At 40.4% G+C, this 25,186-nt stretch overlaps 1 protein-coding gene across 2 annotated transcripts in view; it reads left to right on the top strand.

Moving 5' to 3' along the window:
* KPNA3 (karyopherin subunit alpha 3) overlaps window positions 1-25,186 on the top strand; it is a 51,799-nt gene that overhangs the window by 4,595 nt on the left and 22,018 nt on the right. The window contains exons 1-2 of one of the 2 annotated variants that reach the window (XM_075723480.1): window positions 2,273-2,310; window positions 15,807-15,851. In XM_075723480.1, the coding sequence (XP_075579595.1) occupies window positions 15,810-15,851 (42 nt within the window). In that variant the 5' untranslated portion in view covers window positions 2,273-2,310; window positions 15,807-15,809. Of the gene's footprint in view, window positions 1-2,272; window positions 2,311-15,806; window positions 15,852-25,186 lie in introns of those variants that run through there. The other variant, XM_075723405.1, reaches the window with a different exon arrangement.

Here is a 25,186-nt window from a genome sequence, read left to right as displayed (position 1 = left end):
CCTGCCCTGTTTGATTTTAACCTTCAGAGGTCTTGGCCTGTGACATCTTTTCCTCAGTTACAGTTTTTTGGGGCAATTGTATCACCTTCGGGTCCAGGGACTTCGAAGGATCCATTTTTATTCTGTACCTTCAGCATCCCCACCCCAGATGAGGCAGAGGAAGAAACCAGGCTTAGCCCAGATCTCCATCATCAGCTCTGGCAGCTTCAGTGTATTTACTGTTGCTGCTTTGCTCACAGTGTGGATCTAGTTCTTGAGGATGCTTGAATTTATTCGCATTTTTCTGTCATGCTGCTGTGAATTTTTTTGCAAGCAGAGGAATATCATTCTGGGGAAGCCAAATCTGTACAGTCTCTGGACATCTGAGAAAGGTACAGGTTGACTTAAAGCCATGTTCCCTTCAAAGGCTTATTGCAGTGGAGGTACCATAGCTGCACAGTGTTAACGAATGAGCAGACATGCTGCTACCACCTCATTTCTTGATACTGTTCTGTGCACTGACTAGTGTTTTTGCTGTCTCCCTGTACTCCCCTCAAACACTACATGAAACAAATAAGGCTTGTAGCAATCCCAGAAAGCCTGTTACTGCCAGCTACTTTACAACACCCCAGTTTCTTCCAGGAGCTCGCTTTTACAGATTGATCAGCTTTTTGCCTTCCACTTTGCCGGCACAGGAACTGATGCTGGCAAAAGAAGAGATGGGAGGTTGATTTAGGTTGTTTTAGGGTACTGTGGACCTGCTGTCTTAATAGCCTCGCTGGCTCAGTGAATCTCAGCAATTTAAGTGAAAACGCAGGTGTCGGGTAGCTTCCTGTTGGAAACTGGATTTAATATAAGATCCAGTACTTTTTCACACAGAGTTTCTAAGCTCTGACTCCTGCAGCTTCTTCATTAGCCTTTCAGGCCAGTATAGTCTTGGGAGAATACAGGTGTACATGTATGTACCTTGGAAAGAATTACATGGGTAGGTAATAAGAGGTAGATGTGGGAAGCCTCCTCAGTTGCTATTGCTACAGAATTCTCCAAACTTTAGTAGTCTGCAAGTAAATAGTACAGTGCTGTGAAATGTTTGTGACTCTTAGCAGAAAACAAACACCTAATGAGTACACTTACATGTATGGTCTTATATTTTCCTTGTGAGGTTCAAAAATCAATTGAATGCGTTGCATTTTAAAACGTTTAAAGACACAGATACCTTAGGAAGTCATTGTTTATTTCAGAAATACCTGTGGAGAAAACAATTTGGAGATGGCATCTCATGATGAACATAATCTTCGTAAGCTGATTGGAATCTGTGCTTGCTGTATTGAGGCCCAATTATTGCTGTTTGTTGTTGTGATATACCAAGCCTTAGCTAATGTTCCTGTAATTACAGAATTTGTTTTTCTTCATTCTTGTGTATTTCTAACACTGCAGCAGTTGCTCTGGTATCTCTAAAGCTGCTTCTATTAAAGGATTCATTTTTAACTTGTAAACTGTCAAAGTCTGGTCAAAGCTGGTAGCAGCATAACTGTCATACTAGTTTTAACAGCTCTTTTACGTATTTTTACATAAGTTCTCTGAGGCTTTCATAATATTTGTGCAGTTCCAGCACAAATTCAAGCAGGACGTTTTGTCCTCTTTGTCCTAAAGCTGTGTTATCTGAAAAGATAGAAGAAGGGTGTACCAGCTACGAGTGAGTGATCAGATTTGTATTTATTGTGGAATTAGAAGTGGAATGAAGCATCTAACCTAATCTAAGATTAGGCTAGAAGAGGCAATGAACTGGTTGAAGCTGATGGGCCGTGTCATCAAGTAGTAAGGACAAATTGCCAAGTGGACTGACTTGAAATGAAAAAGAAATGTAAACCCTACATATTTGCCAAGAATAGAGTTTATCAGTTGTTTCCAAAATACCCAGCAGTGTGAAACTCTGATACTGAATTGGTATTCCTGATTACTTCTATAGTAGCAGAAGCTGTGGGCTTTACATTCCGTTTCACAAAATTTGACATGAGTAGTCAAAAGAGCTAGTTTCTTTCAAAAAGTTAGTCCTGCGTCAGAACTGTCTGTGCCTTGGAGTGAACTAGTTGCAAGCTCTTCATGTTTCTTTAATTTTCTGCTCCCTTAGCTTCCTGAGCCAGCCCTTCATGTCTGGAGAAGACCAGTGCTGGCTCAGAGGTCAGTGTGAAGGGGAGAGGGTATACCTTGTCTAGTGATATTTAACTGTTGGTTTGTTATCCCTTCACAGTCAGATTGACACCGCTAAATCTGCTGGGGAAGCTCTATATCGTTTCTTCTGGGCCAGCTGACACTTGTCTCCTTTCTCAGGTTAAGCAAATGTTACAGTCAGTTTTAAACTTGATTTTGTGTGTGTGTTTAATAAATACAGCAAGTACAAAATAGGAATATATACTGTATGAATGGCTGCAGAACAGGAGACAAAATTAGTATCTTCCCCATTCAAACACCTATTACTGAATGACTCGTTTCCCTCATATTCTGTCATGTCTGACCAGCTGAGGATCTCTTCTTGTGCGTTTTTAACCTTGGTCATTATCAGATTCAGTAACAGGTGGGCTTTGGAGGTAGTGATAGAATAGGTGATTTGCAAAATCAGCTTGGAGAAATGGCTTCCTCACAGTTTGACTTGTTAGCCTTGATGGAGATGTATTTTAATGAGTGCTCAAGCCCCATTGCAAACTTGCTGGTGTGGAATACAGTCAAAGCTCATCTGCATGAGGAGAAGGTGATTAGATGGTGGTTGGACAGGGTGCTGGGGTGACTTATGGCCAGGTTTTCATAGATGCATTAAGGGATTCCTGGCCAGGTGCAGTGTGAGATTTCAGGTTTGCAGTTCTCGGAACATCCTAGTCCTTGCCTTTTCTTAGTCAACTACAGTGTAAGTCAGAAAGTTGATGAAATTATGCAAAGAGACATTCGGTTTCTCTCTCAGGTAAGCTAAGGTCACTGTAACCAGCAGATACTGTCTTTGCATGCAGCTTTTTGGCATCAGGGTCTCTTGCTTCTTTTCATGCACACAAATGTTAGATGCAGTCAGTGGTAGTGATTTCTCTGCACCAAAAACCTGACTTGCAGCCAGATATAGAAGGCTTTCCACATCAGGAGAGGATCCTGAAATGAGAGAGCCCTGCTAGGAGTCAGCAGGATCCTGTTAACCGCTGTTGGGCAGGCGTGCAAGAAGAACGTAGGCTGGTAATGGGTAGTGTTCGTAACACTGGACGAACAGCAATGAAGAGCAACCTTCCAGACAAGAAGAGGCATTTAAGGAGCACTGACACAGGCAGTCCGTGTGACGGCGCCTTTGAGCATCACAAGCTGCCAGCGGCAGTTCAGAGTCTGGCAGTATCCCACTCCTACAGCCATTGCCGATCGGGGTATGGCCCGCTGTCCCTCTGTGCTCAGTGTAACCTGTGTTTCGGTGGGCCCTATAGCTGTGAGGTTCGAAGGAGTTTTGTATTGGTTCTTGTCCATCAAAACCAGACCACTTCTGGTGGTCTCAGACTTCTTAGGGCTAGCCTAAGAAGGATGTATGGAAGGACATATCAATTGGATACGTCCAATTTTTGGACATATCCTTCCTTTTTATGGAAGGACGTATCAATTGGAATATTGAGAAACTGCAGGTATCCTCAAGGAGACAAGTATGATACCCAAAACATTCAAATGGCAGAAGCATGGAATCAGGGCTTATGTCACATTAAAAAGTGAGGTAGAAGCATCTAGAATTCATGATACTGAAATGATTAAATCAGAAGGGTTGCTGACAGGGTTCATAAAAGATCGTGGGATGTTGCTGGAGTGTATTTTCTAATTCCTAATGCTCCATCTTCTTCCTGGGTTGTCAGCTGGGTTTATTGTTTTCTCTTGCATCTTGAGCAGAATCATCTCTTCATAGATTTAATTAGGCAGCTAGCGCATGTTTAATCTTTTTTTTGCCTTTTGATTATATCTTTCAAAAAATAGAAAAAAAAATTTGATTTCATTTGAGCCATGTAATATTATACCAAAAAAGCTTGCTGTGGTTGAATATAGACTGGCTCTCTAGGGACTTGATTTGTTGTTTTTTCATGGCACCCTGTGAATGTATGCAAATTGCAATTATTGTTTACCATTTTATAGATGGAATAATAGGAATTTTTTTCCTTGCTTCACAGGGAGGTGCTTGTAAATACATCATAGAATCATAGAATGATTGAGGTACTTTGATATTACAGTTGAAGACTGTTTAAGTATCTGGAAAGGGAGTGTCTTTGTTCAAACATAGATTGCACAAGAAGGTATCTGGCTAGTATTTAGCCTAGTGGGTTTTCTTTTTTTTTTTTTTTTTTTTTTCCTTCCTAGGGGAAACTAGTATAAATATTTGGCAAGCTTAAGAATGTCTGGTCTTCTGTGGCATTTGCCCCAGAAGTCTATGAGGCCTTTCTGACCAAACACTTCATTTTGTAATTAGATTCTTGAAAGTGGTTATCTACAATTTTATAAATTTTTTTACATTTAAAAGAATTTATTTAATTCTTTATGCTGATCTAAAGATCAAAATTTTAGTCTGATGTTTGCACCTAGTTACCTTGAACAGTCATTTTAATTGTGCTCTGCTGTTTTCATGTCCTGAAAACTCCTTCACATGTGCACAAGTGAAGATTATAGTTTGGCTGTGAAGTATGGCATTAAGAGTGATGGATTTGGTTTCTGGTAACATCTGTTAGAAAAAAACTGAACCTATGCTTCTGAATTGGGGTCTTCTAGACTACAGAAGAGGAAAGGGACTCCTGCTCTTTTGCAGTGGCAATAACTGTTCTGCTTGAATAGACAGGTCAGTGTACTTTTCCTCCTCAGTAAGGGAATGGGAGGGACACTTGCTCAAAATCCTAGGAGAGGACAGAGGTGGTGTCATGTCTTGGGAGAGACCAAGGAGTCACATAGGTGCTTTGCTTGTTCTCCCTCAAGGACAGGATAAACTTCTGTTCTAGGAGATTCTGAAGCATCTGCTACACTGTTTGTGCAATACAGGAAAATAACAAATACCTTTTTAGTGTTCATACATCCAAATAGAAATTTGTGTACTGGCAAAAGCAGATTCCTGGAACGTAAAACTGTACCAAATTTCAAATCCTTGTACGTATTTAGAGTGTGTCAAGCGTGCTTAATCTTCTAACTTTTTAAAAAAGTGTCAATAGGTATCACTTGTAACTAGGCTATCTTGGTTATTCACTGTTCTTGATGCTTATTTGGCATATCATAGTATTCAGATAAGGCAGAGCTGGCATCATTGTGTGCTCTTCTGTTTTTAAACAGTACAGAAAAAGAAGAAAGACTTGATACAGGTATCCTTCAGACCAGTAGTTTATTCTGGGCTGTAGCATAAACGACCAAACTACACCGTTGGAGTTGACAGGTTCCTTGCCCTGTTATGACCACAGGACAAAATGAATACTTTGAATTAGTTGGTGATCCTTGCTGCCTGCCTTTTGGTCTGTGCAGACCAGCTGTTGCACAGTGATGAGTTAGCTTGTGGTGCTGTGGAATTACCTGGAAACTTCAATTTGACTTCAGGTGGAGCCCATATGGCTGCATTGCGGTCTTTGGTCTGATGTCAGTAAAGCTGCGATTAACAGTGTTAAGATCTACATCTGAATGGAAATGCTGTAAATTTTTTTGACTAATGTCCTTGATTCACACAACAGCAGTAGCTGGAAATCCACTAAGATTTACTGGTGACAAGTGGAGTCCCTCAGGGGTCCATACTGGGACCTGTGCTGTTTAACATGTTCATCAATGACATAGACAGTGGGATTCAGTGCACCCTCAACAAGTTTGCAGATGACACCAGGCTGAGTGGTCCGGTTGACACGCCAGGAGGATGAGATGTCATCCAAAGGGACCTGGACAAGCTGGAGAGGTGGGCCTATGTGAGCCTCATGAGGTTCAACAAGGCCAAGTGCAAGGTCCTGCACCTGGGACGGGGCAACCCCCGGTATCAGTACAGGTTGGGGGATGAAGAGATTGAGAGCAGCCCTGCAGAGAAGGACTTGGGGCTACTGGTGGATGAAAAGCTGGACATGAGCCGGCAATGTGCGCTTGCAGCCCAGAAAGCCAGCCATATCCTGGGCTGCATCAAAAGAAGCGTGGCCAGCAGGTCGAGGGAGGTGATTCTGCCCCTCTGCTCTGCTCTGGTGAGACCCCACCTGGAGTACTGTGTCCAGCTCTGGGGCCCTCAGCACAAGAAGGACATGGACCTGCTGGAGTGGGTCCAGAAGAGGGCCACCAGAATGATCCGAGGGCTGGAACACCTCTCCTATGAGGCCAGGCTGAGAGAGTTGGGATTGTTCAGCCTAGAGAAGAGAAGGCTGCGAGGAGACCTTATTGCAACCTTCCAGTACTTAAAGGGGGCCTACAGGAAGGATGGGGAGAATCTTTTTAGCGAGGCCTGTTGTGACAGGACAAGGAATAATGGTTTTAAACTGAAGAAGAATAGATTTAGACTGGATATAAGGAAGAAATTTTTTACCGTGAGGATGGTCAAGCATTGGAACAGGTTGCCCAGAGAGGCAGTGGAGGCCCCATCCCTGGCAACATTCAAGGTCAGGTTGGACGGGGCTCTGAGCAACCTGATCTGGTTAAAGCTGTCCCTGCTCACTGCAGGGGCTTTGGGCTAGATGATCTCTAAAGGTCCCTTCCAACCCAAAGCATTCTATGATCTGTCTTCCTTCCCCCAGTTGAGTTTTGATGTTGAGTAGAGAATTCCAGCTCTTCTTTTATATTAAACCAGCAGATACCATGTTGATTGTATTCTGGACTGCTTTGTGTCCTTCAGTATTGGTGCAATTTGTGTTGAATGCAGCCAACTAAATTGCTTCAGGTCCAGTCTCCTGAGGATTGTTTGATATGTCTGTACTTGTAAACTGGGTAATTGGTATACGGTAATTTAAAACCTGAGTGCTCACATCTCACTTCTTTGCTGGTAGTAGCTCGGTATGCAGGTTAAACAAATGCAGAGAGGATATTGGGAACTCAAAGAATATGCTTACAATAGAGCTGGTAAGAAATAAACTTAGCAATTCCTTTTGTGCCAATATCCTTTGGAGCAGTAGAAGCAGATAATGTGGATGGGCAGCTTTGTCTGCTTCCATAGGGCTTTCAGGTGAGTCAGCACCATGAGCAACAGTAATTGGAGGCTTGTGGCTTTCTGTATTGGCATGCATGTCTGACTTCAGTGAGTCATTACCCATCACCGAGTAAAAGAGACACAGTGGATATCTCATGCATCCAGTTTGCTGAGACTAGCCAGGTTCAGATACTTGAATTATCTTGCCACAAACTGGCTAACAAAAAGCAGCTGGTATTCATTTTAGGGGCCCCAAACTGGAGATTAAAAAAAAAAAAAAAATAGTGTAGGAGCTCCAGCTGCAAAAGAACTAGCTTTCCTTCAGTGGCCTTTATTAACCCTGAGGAACACGAGTCCCAGACAGATGACAGCATAAAATGCAGTAGCGTAAATACTGCACTCTGCTCCTAATGTACCTAGTACTGCGTTAAAGGTTACAAGCCAAAAGGAAACTTTATAGTATTGAGGTTCTGCAGCACACAGAGAATCTGAACCAAGTTCTAATACATTCTGCAAAATAATAGAACGTTTCCCTAAAAGAGGAGTGAATACCTTTTGGGTCAATCAAATGAAATAAAACTCTCTTGGAGTCTCAGGTCAGGGTACAGGCGCATTGTAAGTATATTTGGCTGCTTTGGTACATCTGTTGCTTGTACTGTGGAAGCTATGCCCCCTGCCTGCATTTCTAACTGGGTCAGCATAATTTAATATGGAGCTATGATAACAAAGCCAGAGGTGAAGTTATAACTTTGTAGTCTGTAGACTACTTCAGTCATATATGACTGGAAAAAAAAAAAGAATTTTCTTAGGACAATTTGGAGCTTTATGGGAGTACTTGGTAATTAGGTAAATCTCAAAATTGGATGTGGGGAAGAGTCTGCCTAGAACATACACTGGGGGGAAAAAAAGGCTGGGTAATAATCTGTGATGCTTGTAACTGAAGGAATAAACCTAGCAGGAAGGGTTAATTTAGACTAAACATTTGGTATAGTGTGGCATGGATGTCAAATCTTTTTGCATGTCCAAAAGAAATAGAGGGGGATCGGTGTGCACAGTGTCATCGGTTTTAGTTCTTTCAGTTGTGATTAAGTAGTTGCATTCAGACCATCGTGATGCTGTCCCAGAATTTTGATTTAGTAGTCCCCAGAATTTTGCCTTCATGTATTGTGATTTGCTTGCAATTCTTGGAGTAAGCTATATGCACTTTGAAAGTGTGAACAGGTAGAACAGCAGTATCGCCTTCCAGTGTCCCTTTGTCTCTTTGTTTCTGGATGAAGCCAGCTGCACCAGAACAAGTAGAACAATATCATCAGTCTAAGGCTCAACTTTACATATACTAACAAATTATATTCCTATGCAAATACGGAATATTTAACTTCTAATGTTAACCAAAGATAGGCAGCTGACAACCTTGATCAGCTGTTGTATATGAACAAGCACTTGAATGTTTTTTTTTCTGCCCAAAACCAGCCCAGCTCCTGAGGCTTCTGCATTTTCATGTGCATTGCAGTATTTCATGCTTGTTAAAAGGTGTCAGAGAAGAAATAAGGAGAAAAGGCTAGTAAAGCAATTTCTGGGGAAGAACAGTGTTTACTTCATCAATGCAAACACCTTCTCCTTTCACTGTACTGCACCCACACCTATGTTGTAAAAGTATTTAAACTATACTCTAGAGTATGCTCATATGCAAGAGGGGAGGTATTAGTTAAATCTAATCCAGCTGTTGGAACTGGGCCAGTTTTTTTCTTTCAGTTAGGCAGGTGGAAGTAGTCTGGAATTGACTTGCAAATGCTAAGCTCTTTGGGTACCCTGTATGTTTAATCAAGCTACTTTACTATCCCAGCTATGTATTCAGGGTAGCTCTTTCCTGTAAGCATGTATTTTCTGGTTTTCTGAGACCGGTTCCTGTAATGTTGAGAGGCAAGAACAGAAATAAAGAATTTAAAAGATCAGTTATCTTTTAATGAAGTTTGCAGATGCAGAGAAATTAGAATCAGTCAGTGAATTTGTTCCCTCTTTTCCACCTAGTAGCTGAACTTTCAAAAGCACCTATAGGCACATCTTACAAAGTTCCTGAAAATGTATCTTTTGCATCCACAGAATAGCCAAAATTGACATTGGTGCATGGTGTTCTTCTTATGAAGGTGAGGCTGGCTTTCCCACTTCAGTGGGCTAGCTGGAGGCTGATGCGTGCTGGTCGGCCTGCGGCAGAGCAGGGTAGGCAGGCAGCTGGCAGGCCAGCCGCGCTGGCAATATTGATATGCTGTCTGTCATAAAAACATCTCTTTCCTGCCTCTCCATCTCTATAATGTTTTCTGGACTTGCTCCTGTTGCAATGGAAGTGGTGTAAATGTGTTGATGAAAAGATGACACTCCTCAGGTATCCCACTTAATGAGGTGGCTGGTCTGGGTGAGCACCACACTGAGCTCCAGATCTCATTGTTACAATGGTAGGTAGATTTTTCAGTCATTAAGTGATGGTTAGGCTTTAATCTTCCTTCTGACACAATTGATATAGCTAAAAATGGTTAAAATGTTTAAAATTCATACCACTTACTGTTGCAGCATTTGATTATTTTTTTCTGTACAGAGAATGTACATTATTAAACATCTTGTGCATGAAACTTCATTTTTAATTTAATGTATGAAATCTTTATCCCAGCATAACAAAGGGAATGTAATGGCTTGAGCTTCTTGCTAGTTGTGTCATTTACACATTTAAATAGTTTTGGTTTTCTGATTTGTTCTGTAGCTGGGGATGAAGTAATCTTATTGAGTATCCAGAATTTCTTGTCTCTGAAAGTGATATACTTAAGGGACTTTAAAGTGCTTATAATCAATTAAGATTGATTTTTTAGATATGAAGCAGAAATTTCAGATTAACAGAAACACTAAGACTAGTTTCAGTATTTCATTGTGAATGAGATCTAACTTGCATAAAGTAGTACCAATGTTTTTAAATCATTCTTTCATAAATGGAAGGACTATTCTGCCTGCTTTGTCTCAGGTGTGATTTTGTCCTTTTGAATTAGCCTGAATTTTCTTCTTGTAGTCTTGTATAAATTTGGTAGGGTTTTGCTGTTGTCCCCCTGTCCCCGTGTTGTCCCATCCTGTGCCGCCCCCCCCCCCCCCCCCTTGGAAAAACACTACATTATGTATTTGCTACAGAGGGTTTTGGAAAATGTTATCTTTTTCTGATGTATGTTAGACAGGTACAGCTGATTGGTTTTGGGATTCCTTGATTTTTTTTTTCCCCTAAGTTTACAGAAGCTATATGAGTTGACTTTTCAGGTAGTTTAATGTATTATGCAGTTAAATGTTTTTTTATGTTAAACAAAGGCTCAAGAAGCCAGAGAAGCTTGCTAGACTTAATTCTCCCCTTCGAATCTCAATGCTATTCAAAACCTCAAAGTAATCTTTATTTTTGTTTGCCAGGAAGGCATGTGTGGGCCGTCTTACGACATCAAGTGGTAGCGTTACAGCAGTGATACTTGCTCTTTAAAATGTAGTGAGCATCTTGTGCACCTCTGTACAGAGTCTTACAAATGTTACTTATGAATTACACGTGGTTGAGCCAGAGGGTCCCAAATGTTTAGTCATTTAAAAATAATTCTTTGAATGTGCTGGTGGTAAGGGTTACTGTTATGCTGATAATTCAGAATTTCACAGGGTTATGTTTAGCCATTGCTTTTTGATATCAAGAGTTTTACATACAGTTTTGTGTTCTGTCATAAACCAAATATCAACTGAAAAATCAGGAAGACGTTTCCCCTCTCCACAGGTGTCTCTGAAATTGATATTTGAGTTTCTTGTCAGCTTCTTACTGGAAGAGAGATACCAAAGCTGAAATGCTGATGTGATGAGGATGGCTGTATTCTGTGTCGCTTCTGCCCATTGAGTGTGTCAAAGGCAGTTTTACAGGGACTGTGGCATTCTTTGAAGCCTTATTTTGGGCTTTGACTTGTGGCTTGCTTTGTTTTCAAGGTCTAGTGTCTCTTAAATCACTTGTCTTTTGACAGCTTAGCATTTTTGTGTTTTGTATCACTGTGAAACAAGGTTCCCTTGCAGCCCTTAACACAACAGCCCTAATGTGTGCAGTGATTTTCTTTATTGGCATATGAAATTAATTTCAGTTTTGATACTTTGAGGGCGCTAGGGATTATTTTTCTTTCAAGTGGAAGGTGTTAGGGAGAGATTCTTGGCACGTAATGCTTTGTATTTGGCTTTGGAAGAGTATTCAGAAATTCAGGGTAGAAGTGAGAACACTGATCTATCTAACAGCATCTAGTAGATCACTTGTTTTTTCTGGTTTATTTTATAAAATAACAAAATGCTGAGCAACTTGAAATTAGAAATACTACTGAACATCTACTTTTGACTTGTACAAGACTTACGGTACTTGGTGCATTACTGTGGTTATGTCAGCCTGTCAAAACACTGGTAAGTAATTGTTCTTCAGATGGTGAACTGGGGAGAAGAAATCTCTTGTTACAAAAGTCTTATGAACTTAAGTCTGACTTGAGTCATGTACAATTGAGATGTAATGTTGTAGCACAGCTTCATAAGTGGTGTATGTTCTTGTTTCTTAATAGTACATGCTGACTGATAGTACTCATCTTTACTTCCTGCACCTTGCGTATGGTGTATTAATACCTTTGTGTTTAGGAGCGGCCTCACAGTTCAGATTCTGCAGGAATAAACTGTCATCATTTTTGTGATTTGTAGGATTGTGCCTATGCCGAGTTTTCCCTTTCTGAGATTTGGAGTCTGATTTTATTCAGTGAAACAGTTCAGATTTGTCTCTGAGGTAGTTTTGAGATGTGCTGTTTCAGTGTGACATGAAGTTACTTCTTTGAGTACATTAAGCTGAGAAGTGACCGTAGTCAGATGCTGTGGATGTCTAACACTGTATGAGATCCATTGGTAACGTCTTGCTAGGCTTCAACTAGTATTGGATATACAGACTTTAGCAGGTGGTTGTCCTCCCAGCCTGAAGGCTGGTAATGAATCCATGGGGTTAAGTTGCAGAAAAATTTGGTCTCTATTCTCTGTTTTCGCTGACCCGCGCTAGCTAGGGAAAATGTTTAACCTTTCTACTACTGTATAAATCCCTTGTAAATGCCTGTCAGTTCCCTATGTGCTGGGGCTTGCAGGTAGTGTAAAAGTGTAGTATTCTGCTTACAGTGGTAATGCTTCCTTAAAGGGAGGCTTACTTTAGTGCTTAAGACTGCTTCTTTTGTATGCTGTTGGATTATAGTATATTTATTTCTTCTGAGGCTGTAGGAAGGTGTTGATAACCTGCTGTATTTCTAAAATGCTTCATCTGAAACACAAGTTTTAAATACGTACTTTTTAGGAAATGCCAAGTCAGGACAAAAAATGGACTGGATCACTTAAGTCTGGTTTTGGGGGGAATAAAATTTGTGCGTACATGTGCTTTTCATGTATAGCCTATAATTGCAACAATTAACATGTATTAAGTGGAATTCATGGTCTGAGATATATTGGTGTACAATGGTCATAGGTCGGGGACATGAAGTGGAACGCTGGTATCATCAGGTTAGAAATGATGTCAGCATACATCTAGCTGAGAGCACTAGTCATGATCCGGCCATGGCAACCAAGTTTAACCGCCAGAATGCATGCACCATAGGCTCTTTGGGAACTTCAGTCCCACATATACTTGTAGGAAGACTCCAGCCCCAACACTGTGCTACTGATTCTTGAATGATCCTGGTGACCCCAACATGCTGAATTTTTAAAGATGCTGTGCCAGCAGGAGGCTCTGCAAGACTGGGAGCCCTTAGTTCAGTGGAGGCCAGATAACACTCATCAGTTCTGTGAAGTTAAGGCTAAGTGATATCCCCAGTTATCAACCTACTTTCTCTGTGAACGGAGAAGCAGCTCTGGACCTAATGGTCAGTACTGCCAATTCTGCCTTTTAAAGGAGGACAGAAAAAAAGAAAGTGTACCAGAGCTGCTTTGAAAGAGAAACTACATACAATAAGCTTAAAAGGAAATGTAAAAGAACAGCTAAAAGGGTAAAACTAAGGTAGCATGCAGATTGCCTAAAGAAGAGTATTAAAGCTCAGAAAATGTATGCTACTAGTCAGCAAAAATGTCGGCGTAGTTGATAAACTTTTTTGAAGAGTCTTTCTAAAGAGTGATAGCTCTCTAAATGAGGAAAAGATGGAAGATTCTTGCACATTAAATGTAAAACCATGATGGAATAGTCGAATATTTTGCAGATCAGATTGATAAAAGCAAAAAACTAGTAAAAATATTGAGACAGAATTGTAATAGGGTAGGATCAGTGGGGCTGAAATAATGGATGGAAGTATGAAACAAAGATAATACCCTAATTGAAAAGCTGAGTGAGTTATTTGCCTTTAGAAAGAAGCTTAGAGTCTTCCCAGTAGAGCCTTTATGGGTGGATGACTCTGAGTAACTGTCTTCAGTCAAAGCATTGTTAGAGGAGGTTTTAGAGTTGATTGATGAAATAAATAGTAATGCCTTGCCTGGGACTGCACTGTATTTGTTTTTTTCTAAACCAAAAATATTAAGCTGCTGAACTGTTGAACACAGCATATAGTCTTTCCTAAACCTGCCTTGCTTCCAGAAGAATGGTGGATGGCAAATGTTATTGCTGTCCCCTAAAGAACTTCAGATTTGGTCTGATTTTTCTGCTCAATAGAAAATATTCTAGAGCATTATCACATAGATAAATGAAAAAATGTACGAGTAAATTGTAATTAGGGAGAAAATCTAAAAGTAAATTGTGCCTTGTATCAATTAAATCTTTGAGATTTCAAATCTGGTACATACAATACTGCATTTTGGGGAGAAAATGTTAATGGACACTCATGTTAACTGATTTATCATGTGATGGGGTACCCCTTAAATTTTAAGTTAAGTAGGAATAAAAGATTAGATTTTAGTGGGAGGTGGGGTGGTGTTACTAGTGGGAAGGTCTTTAAAGGACTTTGGTCCTTTATAGCACATTCAGAATGATGAAGAAAAGGAGGTCCTATAGCAGAAATGGTAAGACAGCCTTGTCTAACTCCGTTTTTTCCATTGGCATGCAGAGTTATCGTGGGGAAGATTGAAAAACATTTTTAGGCTATTTAGTGCCATTGCATTTGACGCGGTTTTTAAGATAATTCAAATATAAAATTCTAAAACTCTAATACAACAAGAAACTTGAATGACTGGTCTAGCTGGTTACATGCAGCGACTTTTCAGGTTCTTCATTTGTCCATTCCCTACCTACCCAATGTTCTCCCATTCCTTAGCAATCCAGTCCTATCATACTGAGCTTTTGCAGCACGTTCAGATAGTCACAAGAATAAAATGGTTTAGCAAACTGATGGGGGGTGTGTGAAAGTGTAGCTCTGGTAGATGCTCTAGTGCTAGTGTCCTCTTACTGTAATGAGGACTTGCTTTGTTTCAAGTAGTGTAGTTGATGCCTGTAGATGTCAAAGGAGAATTGTGTCTGTGTTTACTCTAGTGAGTCGGTTAATCAAGCAGCAGACTGAAGACAAGCCTTCCTTACTCTCAAGTCAACCTCAAATAATTAAATGAACACTGCTATGCAAACTGATTGAGAACAGTGAAGCTAAGGTAATGTTCTAAGCACTGAAACTACGTCCTGTATAGATTCATGGTGTGAAGTCTGCTTATTTCATTTACCTGTGTTTGAGCTTTAGCATGTTTGGTATTTCCTCTGATGGATGATGGGGAGTGCTGGTGTTTTCTCTGTACTGCTGATTTTCACTGATACTTTTGAGCTTAGGGAAGTTATTTGCCTTAACTCAAAAGGAACGTGATAGTAGCAGTGAAGGTCAGTAGCAAGGATAGGACATAGAAAGTATTTTAAAAGGCTAATTTTAGTTAGCGTGGGTGATCTTTCTAGGCTGCCAGCGGTCATCCAGTCCTGATTTTCTCTGAATTACATTCTGATGGTACATGTCTTTTCCACTGATTGTAAAATGAACCTAGGGAGATTGCCTTCACTAGGCTAAAATCGTTCTTTCTCAATCTTTTGATCTCTTTTAGCTAAGAGGTATAGCAGCATTGTAGGGAATGCGTCCTGAGTGCCCAGTATCTTAAAGGAGCTGAGGTATTTATGGGCTGGTTTTCCTTTACAGTGTTTAGGCTTTAGATCCGAAGTAGACTCAGTGCCACTGTACTACTTTGTTTCCTTTAGCCACAAGCCTAGTCTGTCTTGTTTGCATTGAGTTCAGTCACCTTCTGTCCCTCATAGTTGATTTTGGCCAGGTAACTGCCGTAGGTTACATGTTTAGATTGTGACTGATCATAGGTGAATGTGAGACTGACCTGTATTTACCACTTCTTTTTTGGTGTGCACATATAAACGCCTGGAGAGTCATTTGAGTGAAGCTCCATGGGGAAGTCAATGTTTTCTGCCTTTGGGATACTTATTGTGGTTTATGACAAAACTTTCTGTAAGGTGTATAATCTTTAAAAAAAAAACCCAAAACAAGCAAAAAAACCCAAAACAAAATATCCCAAAAACCAAGTCGTGCATCTTGCTAGGAGAGATTGAGCTGTAAATTACTCACGCTGTTTTCCTTACCTTTTTGATGAATAGCTGCACTTTTGACCTAGAAACAACTGACTCCAAAACAAAACACTTCTTTCCTTACATACAAATCTTTCTTTTTTTTTTTTTTTACAGACTATGAGAAGACACAGAAATGAAGTTACAATTGAATTGCGGAAGGTGGGTCTGCTTTTGTTTATCAGCTGTGTTACTTTGCTAATAATGCTCTGGTGTCTTAGCTAAATATTTTACTGTAAGCTTTGCTTTATGGCCCCAAACTTTTATATAAAAGAGTTGTCAATTTGCAGATTACTAACTGCAGATTCTAATGTTAGTTTGACTCTCCAACTCCTTAAGCTCAGTACAGCAGAACAGTACTGCTTTACTCCAGTGTATCACTTGGAAATAATCCATATTCAGTTTCTGTACCAGTTCTCATATTATTATGGTGAAGCTGTCAGCTGTTTGAATGTTTGAAGTCTCCAAATGGGAAAATGAAGAGTTTTAGCATTTAGAAGGTACGAATGTTCTTGTATTTTGTTTTCTGGAAATTACTGCTTCTGTGCTGTAGAGGGAGTTAATTTTAGGGTCAGATTTTGGTAATACTGGGTAAATGCCAGTATAGCTGGGAAGATCATGACCATCAGAGGTGATCTAGTTCAGTGCTCTGCCTAAATACAGGATTTGTTACACCCTCATCATTCATAGCACTTCCAACAATCTTTCTAGGCACCTTGAAGGCTTGCTGCTGGAGGCCATTTTCACAAGCTAAACTACTCTTGGGCAATATGTGTAAAGAGAAGGGGTAAACTTTTATCTGCCTTTGGGTACCTTAAATATAATTGAGGACTGATACTGGCCCCTTTAGTTTTATCCCATTGAGACAAATTCAGTTCTTCACCCTTTCCTTGAACATTCTGTTTCCTAGATTTGACTTGTTGCTGCTCCTCAAATACAGATTGCCTGTATCTTTTGTGGAAGTCTGGAAGGATGCAGGCCACACCTGAGGTTTCAATGGGACAGTGAAAAACAATTCTTAACACAGTATTCCTATTTATATTGAGTATGTTGTTGACTCACACTCAGTCTGTGATCTGTTATATCCTTCGGACACTTCCTACAGTACCACAAAGCAAGGGTAATTGTTTACCTTCTCTATTTGCATAGTTAAATAAATCCAGAAGTTTTAAACATGATTGCTTGTCTTTTGAATTGTATCTGCTTCTTCCAGGCTTTCTTGACTTGAATTCCCATTCTGTTTCCCAGTATGCTTCAAGGCCTTCCCAGCTTGATATCACCCATGTTTTCTAACATTTTCATTAATGCCTTGATGGAAGTGTGTGCTTTAAATATTCTAGATATAGGTCAAGCTCCTTTCGGTCTCCCACTTGATGCGTATCTCCAGTTTGCCAGTCGAATCATTGACAGTCTGAGTGGTGCTTGCTTAGTGCACACCTACCCAATTTAATCTCCATTTCTTTTTCATTATTTGCAAACCAAGAGGAAAGACAAAAGCCTTCTTAAAATCAAAGTGAATGGTTTGTAAATAGAAATTATGTTGATAGAAATTAGCTTGACTTGTTTTTGAGAAATTTTGTCTGCACTTATCACCTGGTTGTGTAGGAGCTACCAAAAATCTGTGCTAGTATTTTCCTGGGATCTTTCTGCTCCTCTTAAAAAAGAGACTTTTTTTTCTTTTTTCAGGTCTTAGAGAAAAACTTCTGTATCTTGTTACAATATCAAAAATAAATATTTGTAAGATTCATTCTGAGACTATAAGAATTAATCAAATAAACCTAACTGGACCCAGATGACTGGGGGAAAAAAAATAATCTTAGTACTTATATGAGCATGATGTGTCATCTAAAAATTGTATAATGCTTTCATATTTTCCTAATCAAACTAGCTGAACGTGTCTGAATGTGTTTTGTAGCTTGAGTTGGCTATGGCCCCATCAGTACTGGCAGATGACAGAGGTATGGAGAAAGCTACTTTTACATACAGTGGCAGGTACCCAGTGAAAAATGAATTTAGCCAATTTTTGTTTAAAATGAGATTCAGGTAATTAATTTTGATATCTGAATTATCAGCAGCTGAAGCTTATGCTGACATGTTAGAGGTTCTCTCTGTTCAGAACTAGTGTGTTGACTCCATGTAAAGCTTGCTGTATAACTGTGAAATCTGTGCTGGGAAGAGTCATTCATAGCACTTGGGCAGCTTATGCCTGTTAGCAAAGCAATGCTGTAAAAGATGGCTTAGCTAAAGCAGCATATCCTCATGCATCTGGTTAAATTGTGAGACTGCACGCGAGCATTCCAGTACAGTCTTTGGAGAGAATTTTGCAGTGCAAAGCGAGAATTTTCATTTTAATTCTTATAATTGGTTTTTGTAACAGGTCACAATTTCAAGGCCATTTTATTACAGAAGCATGGTGGAGAGCAAGTTATACACTTAAGACAAAGCAATGGATTGTCTGTGTGGAAAGGATCTTGTATGTGCCGGTAATATATGAGTGAAAATGAGGAAGCAGTAGTATATGAGCTGCTAGTGACTTTTCACTGAAAACTGTATATGCATAGATCAGTCACACACTTAGAGAAGCCTGAGTGCTGGATATAGGTCAGGCTGTAAATCAGGAGTGAGCAGCAGCTGCAGAACTCTTAAATGCAGGAAGTTGTGTTCTTCTGGAGTGTTTGCTGAACATCTTCCACTGCAGAGACTAGAAGAAATCTGCTTTAATAAGAGATTCGCCATGTGTCCGAGTTGTTGGTTTGCAGCAACTAACTGGTGCTGGTGGGCAACTGGTTTGCATGGGAACTCTGTGGCATATGTGAGGCCATTGCTTCTAGTACAGAATTGGGACTGAAATGTAAAGGGATATATTTGTTCAGCCTGGAGAAGAGAAGGCTCTGGGGAGACCTTATTGCGTCCTTTCAGTACTTAAAGGGGGCTTACAAGAAAGATAGGGACAGACTTTTTAGTAGGGCCTGTTGCGATAGGACAAGGGGTAATGGTTTTAAACTAAAAGAGGGTAGATTCAGACTAGATAGATACAAAGAAGAAAGTTCTTTTACCATGAGGGTGGTGAAACACTGGAACAGGTTGCCCAGAGAGGTGGTAGATGCCCCATCCCTGGAAGCATTCAAGGTCAGGTTGGACAGCATTCTGAGCAACTTGATCTAGCTGAAGATGTCCCTGCTCATTGCAGGGGGGGTTGGACTAGATGACCTTTAAAGGTCCCTTCCAACCAAACTATTCTATCATATTTTATTGGGCTCCAGCAGTGAAAGGATAAGCTGTAATATCACTGCTTCAGTCTTCGTCTTTATGGCTAACACTGCTACCCTAGCATGAGTATGCCAAATTCAGGAAATGTTTGTGTTGGCATGACCTTAGTAATATACTATAGCCTCTTCAAAACAAAGGGCTATCTTCCTTTTATCCCAGCCATCCAGATGCTGAGTATACACCTGGCTTTTGAAGAAAACAGGCAAATTAAGCATATTCTTCATCTGTACAGTTGAAGCACTACATACTTACGGGGTTGTCTTTTGAATCAACTTTTGTATAAATAGTAAATGAATGGATCTGATGAAGTTGCTTACATCTCTGTTTTGTGAGATGGAATAAATAAAGCACAGCTTTGAACAGTAGTAAACAATTTCTGCATGCATTAGTGTGAGGTGTTTATTCTTTTGAGATTACAAACATCAAGGTGCATTTGCCACACATTCTGTGTTTCAGGAATATATTATCTCTATTCACTATCTTCACACCACAGCTCTTATTCAGAAAGAAACTTTTCTATTTTTTCCTTTTTTCTTTTCGTAGTCACTTATTTGATTAGGAATTGTGCTAACAAAGCTATCCCTGACATAAAGGGTAGCAGTCATCTGGCAGAATCCTGGCTGAAGCATGGGTTGGCACCATGAGCCAGTCAGATGACACTCCCAATGGTCAGGTGCCCTTTTCTGATTCCATATTGGCCTTGCTGAACATGTATTTTACGCATTTTGGGAATGGACCTACTATACTTCTGGAAGATTGTCTTGGCCTCTGGGTATATTGTTAGTGCAGCAGTGGGCCTAAGAGCTTAAAAAGTAGCCATCTCTCTTTCCAGACAGACAAGATAATGATGTCAGTTTGGTGATGGAGACTGTCTCAGGATTTAGCATTTAAGTGTTTTAATGCTTCTCAGTGTAGTATCTTGGCGAAGTCTGATTTAGAATGTTTATCACTTAATTTCAGCATCACAGAAACCTGAAGGCTGCTCTGTTAGCAACAGGGACCCTGGAATTAATTGGCTAACCTAGCTGATTAGTCTCATCCTGAAGGGGAGTGGGGTGGGTGAGTAATGGTTAGGATTCAGTTTAAGGTTCCATACCTAAATGAAGCCTGTAACTCCATTGCTGTGAGAGATCCTTTGGTTCTAGGTGCTTGGCTTTCTATGAGGAGGAAGCTTGACTTAGGCCGCTTGTGGGCTTTAGGAAAGATAGTCCTTAGCCAGGTCAATGCTATGGTCATTGAGTTAGATGCCACCCTTCAAAGGAAGCCTTAACACTGCTAAGCTCAGCAGAAACCGAGGATCCTGTCTTCCTTTAAGGCCTACTAACTGGAATCTTAAGAACTTCCAGGATCTCTCACAAGGTTTATTTTTGACTTTCTTGGCAAACTCAGCTGCCTCTGAGAGCTCATAGACGTGAGCTCGTGAAAGCTCTAATTGCCAATTAAGTTTGATGCAAGGCAAAGCAATTATTTGCTCAACAACTGGTAGATTAAGGAGCCATGGGCATATGTCTTTTTTTCATGCTTCTCTGGCATACTGTACTTGTCCCTCCTCTGATCTTTCTTAAATAAGATTGCTTATGTCTACAGTAGCTCCTAAATAAAGTGGTGAGCCTTGAAGAAAGGAGCCTGTCTTCATCTTGCTGGGAGAGTTAGGGTGGGAAAAATCTTTTTCTGGTTCTGAGGAAGTAGGAGAATGCAAAAGAAAAAAACAGTCCACATTTTCAGGTTTGGGATAGTAGAACTTGCTTCAGTTGTACATCTTTTTCAGGTCAATGTGAATGTATAGCTTTTCATTCACTGTAAAGTACATTTTTTAGGCCTAACTCCACCAACTTAAAAAAAAAAAAAAAAAACAGGTACAGTCACAGGGAAACTGAATCACTACTAGTATGTTCTTCTAGAGACTTCTCTATGCAGTGTTAATAGCACAAATTCTTGGGAAAGATCTTGCATCTACCCTGCCTTGATTGATTCCTCAAAGAGACCCTAGGAGGAAAATTATATTTTCAATGTATTCTTCTGGAGACTTAGTTAAAAAGGGCTATGAATAAATTTGTTGGAGGCTTGCTTGACTCCATTTTAGTAAGAGCATGTTTTTGCCTAACTTAACAGGCCTCAGTCTTTGCAATCTGTGCTTGGGGCTGTTGGGCCACACACTGGTATACATGTATGTGGCTACTTATTTTTAGTCAACCTGCTCATATTCTGAGAAGGATGTGCACTAGCCAAAGAGGAACACTGTGACTGCTGTCTGTTGCCACAAAGGTGAGTTAGCAGAACTCAAATGTAGAAAAGTTGCCTTTGTCTTCTAACCATGGATCTGTAGCTATGCTCATTATCTGAAGAAGAGTCTTGGAGTCTGTTTGACCGCCTTTGGATGCAAGGGACCTAGTTCACTAAGCATGTAGGATATAATTTTGATATCCATGGATTGTAGGAGCATCAGATTGAGCTGTTCAGCCTTTTTACAGGTTTACAGGGTTTTTTTAAAATCTCTGTAGGTGTTAATGAGTTCTCAGACAGTGAGTGGAGCCAACTAATGGTCCTTTCCCAACCATTAAAGAAATTGAATCTTTCCCCAAGTTCACATCCAAGAGCTGTTACTAGAAATTCACTCAGGCTAGATAGCCCACCTAAGAAAACTTTCATTAAGAGGGTATTCAGTAGAGGTTTCCAGAGCATCCCTTTACCACAATGAGGTTGGAGTAGTAGGCATTCTCTTTTCTTCTTGATGGACTGTGGCAGGTGCTCTTGCCCTCCAAAACCAAAATTGGAGACTGCATGTAAATGAAACCTAGAAGTTCAGCTCAGTCTGTCACAACAGTGGTAGCTTAAAAGGGACGTCCAGACAACCTGAACCTACCTCCATCACTGGCCTGATCCTTTAGTCTTTCCTAGGATGCAAGATGCTCGTTTGTCTTCAGGTTCACCACAGGAGCTTACAGAAGAAGCTGGTGCTATGATTTAGGCACAAACTTTTGAGTTTGTCACAGTATGACAAAATGCAACCATTTTAAAGTCATGCCAGGGTGTAAATCATGTTCTTTTACCTTATGCACAGGAGTGATTGGTCTGTCAAATTACTGTGTACAGTGTGCAGGAATTGGATGCCTTTGCAAATGGACAGAGCTGTTTCAAATAACCTTAGAGCCACTTTTTAGGACTGGAAGGTTCCGTGAACTCTTTGACTTCCTAAGAAATGCTAATAAGAATAGCTTTTCCTCAGTAAGAAATTTTTAGTCCTTCTCAATAAGAAACCTCTCTGCTTCAGACTGCTGTGAAAGCTCCTCTATACATGTTCTTGACTTGTTTTTCAGCCCAGCCATCTGCAGACAGTGAGTAACTACAGGAAAGTTCTTGCTTGCTCTTGCTTTCCCTGGCTAAGGTAATTTTTTCTGGAGCCCACTGCACCATATGACTGACAACCTGAAGCTGTTGCCTGCATTCACAGAAATTCCAGCATTAACCTGTGGTCAGTTACATCCTATGAAGTTCAGCTCTCTCTCTTAAGGAGGTAGAATATCTTGGCATTAGAATATACATGCTTACTCATACTTATTTTGGTTAACATTAACATGAGGAAGCATTCTCTTAGGCATACTCATGTTGCCAAAGGAATTGGATAGTTGTGTATGCAGGTATAAAAGGCGCTCTAAGGAGCGATTAACTTGGTGGCTGGAACAGGTGAGAACTAGGCTCTTGGTTAGTTCAGTTATGGTATATCTTATTGCCATCTTTAATATGCAGCTACAAATGGAAGGCTTTTCAGTGTTATTCAGTCTTACCGTGCTAAGATTTCTAATTAGTCTGATGCAGTTTTCTTCTTGTCAAGTGACCCTGCCTGTCCGATAGTGGAATTAAACCTAGATTATGTATGTTTGACGGGCAAAAGTTTGAAATGTCGTTCCTTTGTTAACATCTTCACCATGGGTGGCCTCCCAGTGGGATGTCTGCATTCCTGATAGCTGCTGAACAGTTAGTTGGAGCTCCATTTTCTTTCACCTCTCAGCCTACTGCTGCCATTAGGAGAGCAGTCCTTCAGTGTGTGTTCATCTAGGGATTCATTGGACTCTTCTCCAGGTAAATGGAACTTTTTTGAGTAGTACTGTGTGCTATTTGGAGATACCCACTGCATCAATGCATGCATGGGCAGTTGCTTGAAGGAGACGAGTTACTTATCTGTTAACTATTCTTTTCACAATCTGCCCTTCTTTCCTCTTTGCCCAAGTCCCTGAGAGATTTCTAGGGAATAGGAAGAACTGAAAAAGAAACATATTCGCCACTCATTTTATGGCCACAAGCAGAGATAATTTGTGCATGCCCCTCTAAATACTGTTCAAACAAATTATTTCTGCTAATGGTACTCATATAGAAGTGCACGAACTGTGAATAAACATGAAGTATGTGTCGAACAAGGGTTAAAGGCAGGTAGTCTTTCTGAAGTTCTTCAGGTGAAGTGGCATGGAATAATCCAGTGCTTTGTCCACTGGCATGCTCTAGACTTACTACCCTGTGTTTGTGGAGGGTGATTTTCCAGCTGTTTGGCTGGTGAAGGCCATGCAGCTCTTTCCTGCTGTTCTGTGAGGACACTGTTCAGTCACCCACAGTGGGACTATTGCTTTGTTCCAGCTATATTCTCTGTATTTCAGCTACTGCCATCCTGGTATTTCAGGATGTGTGAGAGAAGATCTCAAGATATGTCTTCATTCTTGCTTTCTGGAGTAACTGGATACCATAGCCCTTAAGTTATGTTCTAGTAGAGGCACAACTCTGACAAACACTGATCATTCAAATGATGTAATTGTATACGTTGAAGAGACACACATCTATAGAGGGATACACATTCATATTCAGTACCACAGTTGTTGCAGTGTGACTTTGCTTTTTGCATCCAAAAATGTCTAGATCTTTCAAGCTAGACAACGCATGATGTGGTTTCAACTGTTTCTGGTTAATGTCTTTTTGGGACGCAAAATATTGAGGGTGGAAATAATGTGCATGGTAGATGCAGCCCACATATGTGTAAATATCAAATATTCTTATCCATTTTAATAATGTGATCTTTGTTCCAAATGGATGCCATCTATTTAAAGTCAACACAATTGAGAAGGCTTTGGCCTTATTTAAGTTTCTACTTAAAATGGCTCTTGCATATCCTCTGCATTTTGGAGGGATTTCAGTTGAAGCTCTCCGAAGTGCATCCATTCTGTGCCAGCATAGATGCTGTTGTGGGGAGCAACGTGGAATGGTGATGTATCAGTTTTTCTCCCCAAATATGGGGAGAGTTCCTTAAGGTCAGAGGATTCAGTGGTGGGGGAGTCTGCTAATACAATGATGTGAAACACCTAAATGGGAGAATCTGCTGTTTGAGCTCTTAAAAAGCTTTATCTTCTTTTACTGACAGAAGAAACGTGAAAATAACAAATGAGATAATGTGACATTTCCTAACTAGAATTTCCTTTTTCAGTAAGTTCTATAAAAATAGTTCGTTTGCTAAGTTCTTGACTATTCTAGATACTTGATCATCTTTTGAATCAAAGAATCTGCAAGAGGCCTGCATCTAAAAAGCTTTTTTACAAAAGTTTAAAAGTAAAGATCACCTGTCTTTATTGCAAGATCTTGCAAAGCACATAGTTGAGCGCTGCTGATACAGAATCATTTGTTTGAAAAACAAGTAGATATCACCAGCTGAACCTGTGAATAACAATTCTTACAACAAGCATATTTTCTAAAAACCCTGCAAAGCTCTTTCCTGAATTTTATGAGCGTGAGATGTAGAAAATCCAACCAAATACTGTAGGCAGAGCAGAGTTGGAAGACCCTGCCTTGTACCTCAATAGTTTACTGCTAATGACAAAGAAACTCGGCCCTTGCTAGTAAATGATATAATATGAAACGTTCAGCCTGCTCCAGCAGGCAGTGGTGGCAGTTCTGCACTAAGACCCCAATTCCTTCAGGCTGCACCTTTTCAGTAGGCAGGGAATGTCTGCTGGGCCAGTGTGTGCCACCCTCGTAACTAAATATGTCTCCCTGTATCTTCATGCACGTGTTGACTTGCTCACCACCGTGAACTGTGGTGATACCTCGGCGTGGGAAGAGAAGGACAGTGGGACTGAAGACACCAGGATGTTCCTCCAGCTTCAATCCCTTCTCCCAGGATTAGCTTGTTGTACTGTAACAGCACAGCTGATCCTGTAGGAGCTGTCCATCCAAGGCAGGAAGGAGGC

Source organism: Pelecanus crispus, chromosome 1, assembly GCF_030463565.1.
Source record: "Pelecanus crispus isolate bPelCri1 chromosome 1, bPelCri1.pri, whole genome shotgun sequence".
Taxonomy (NCBI): Eukaryota; Metazoa; Chordata; class Aves; order Pelecaniformes; family Pelecanidae; genus Pelecanus; species Pelecanus crispus.
The sequence above is the reverse complement of the archived record's forward strand: the minus strand, read 5'-3'. Positions and strand labels throughout refer to the sequence as shown.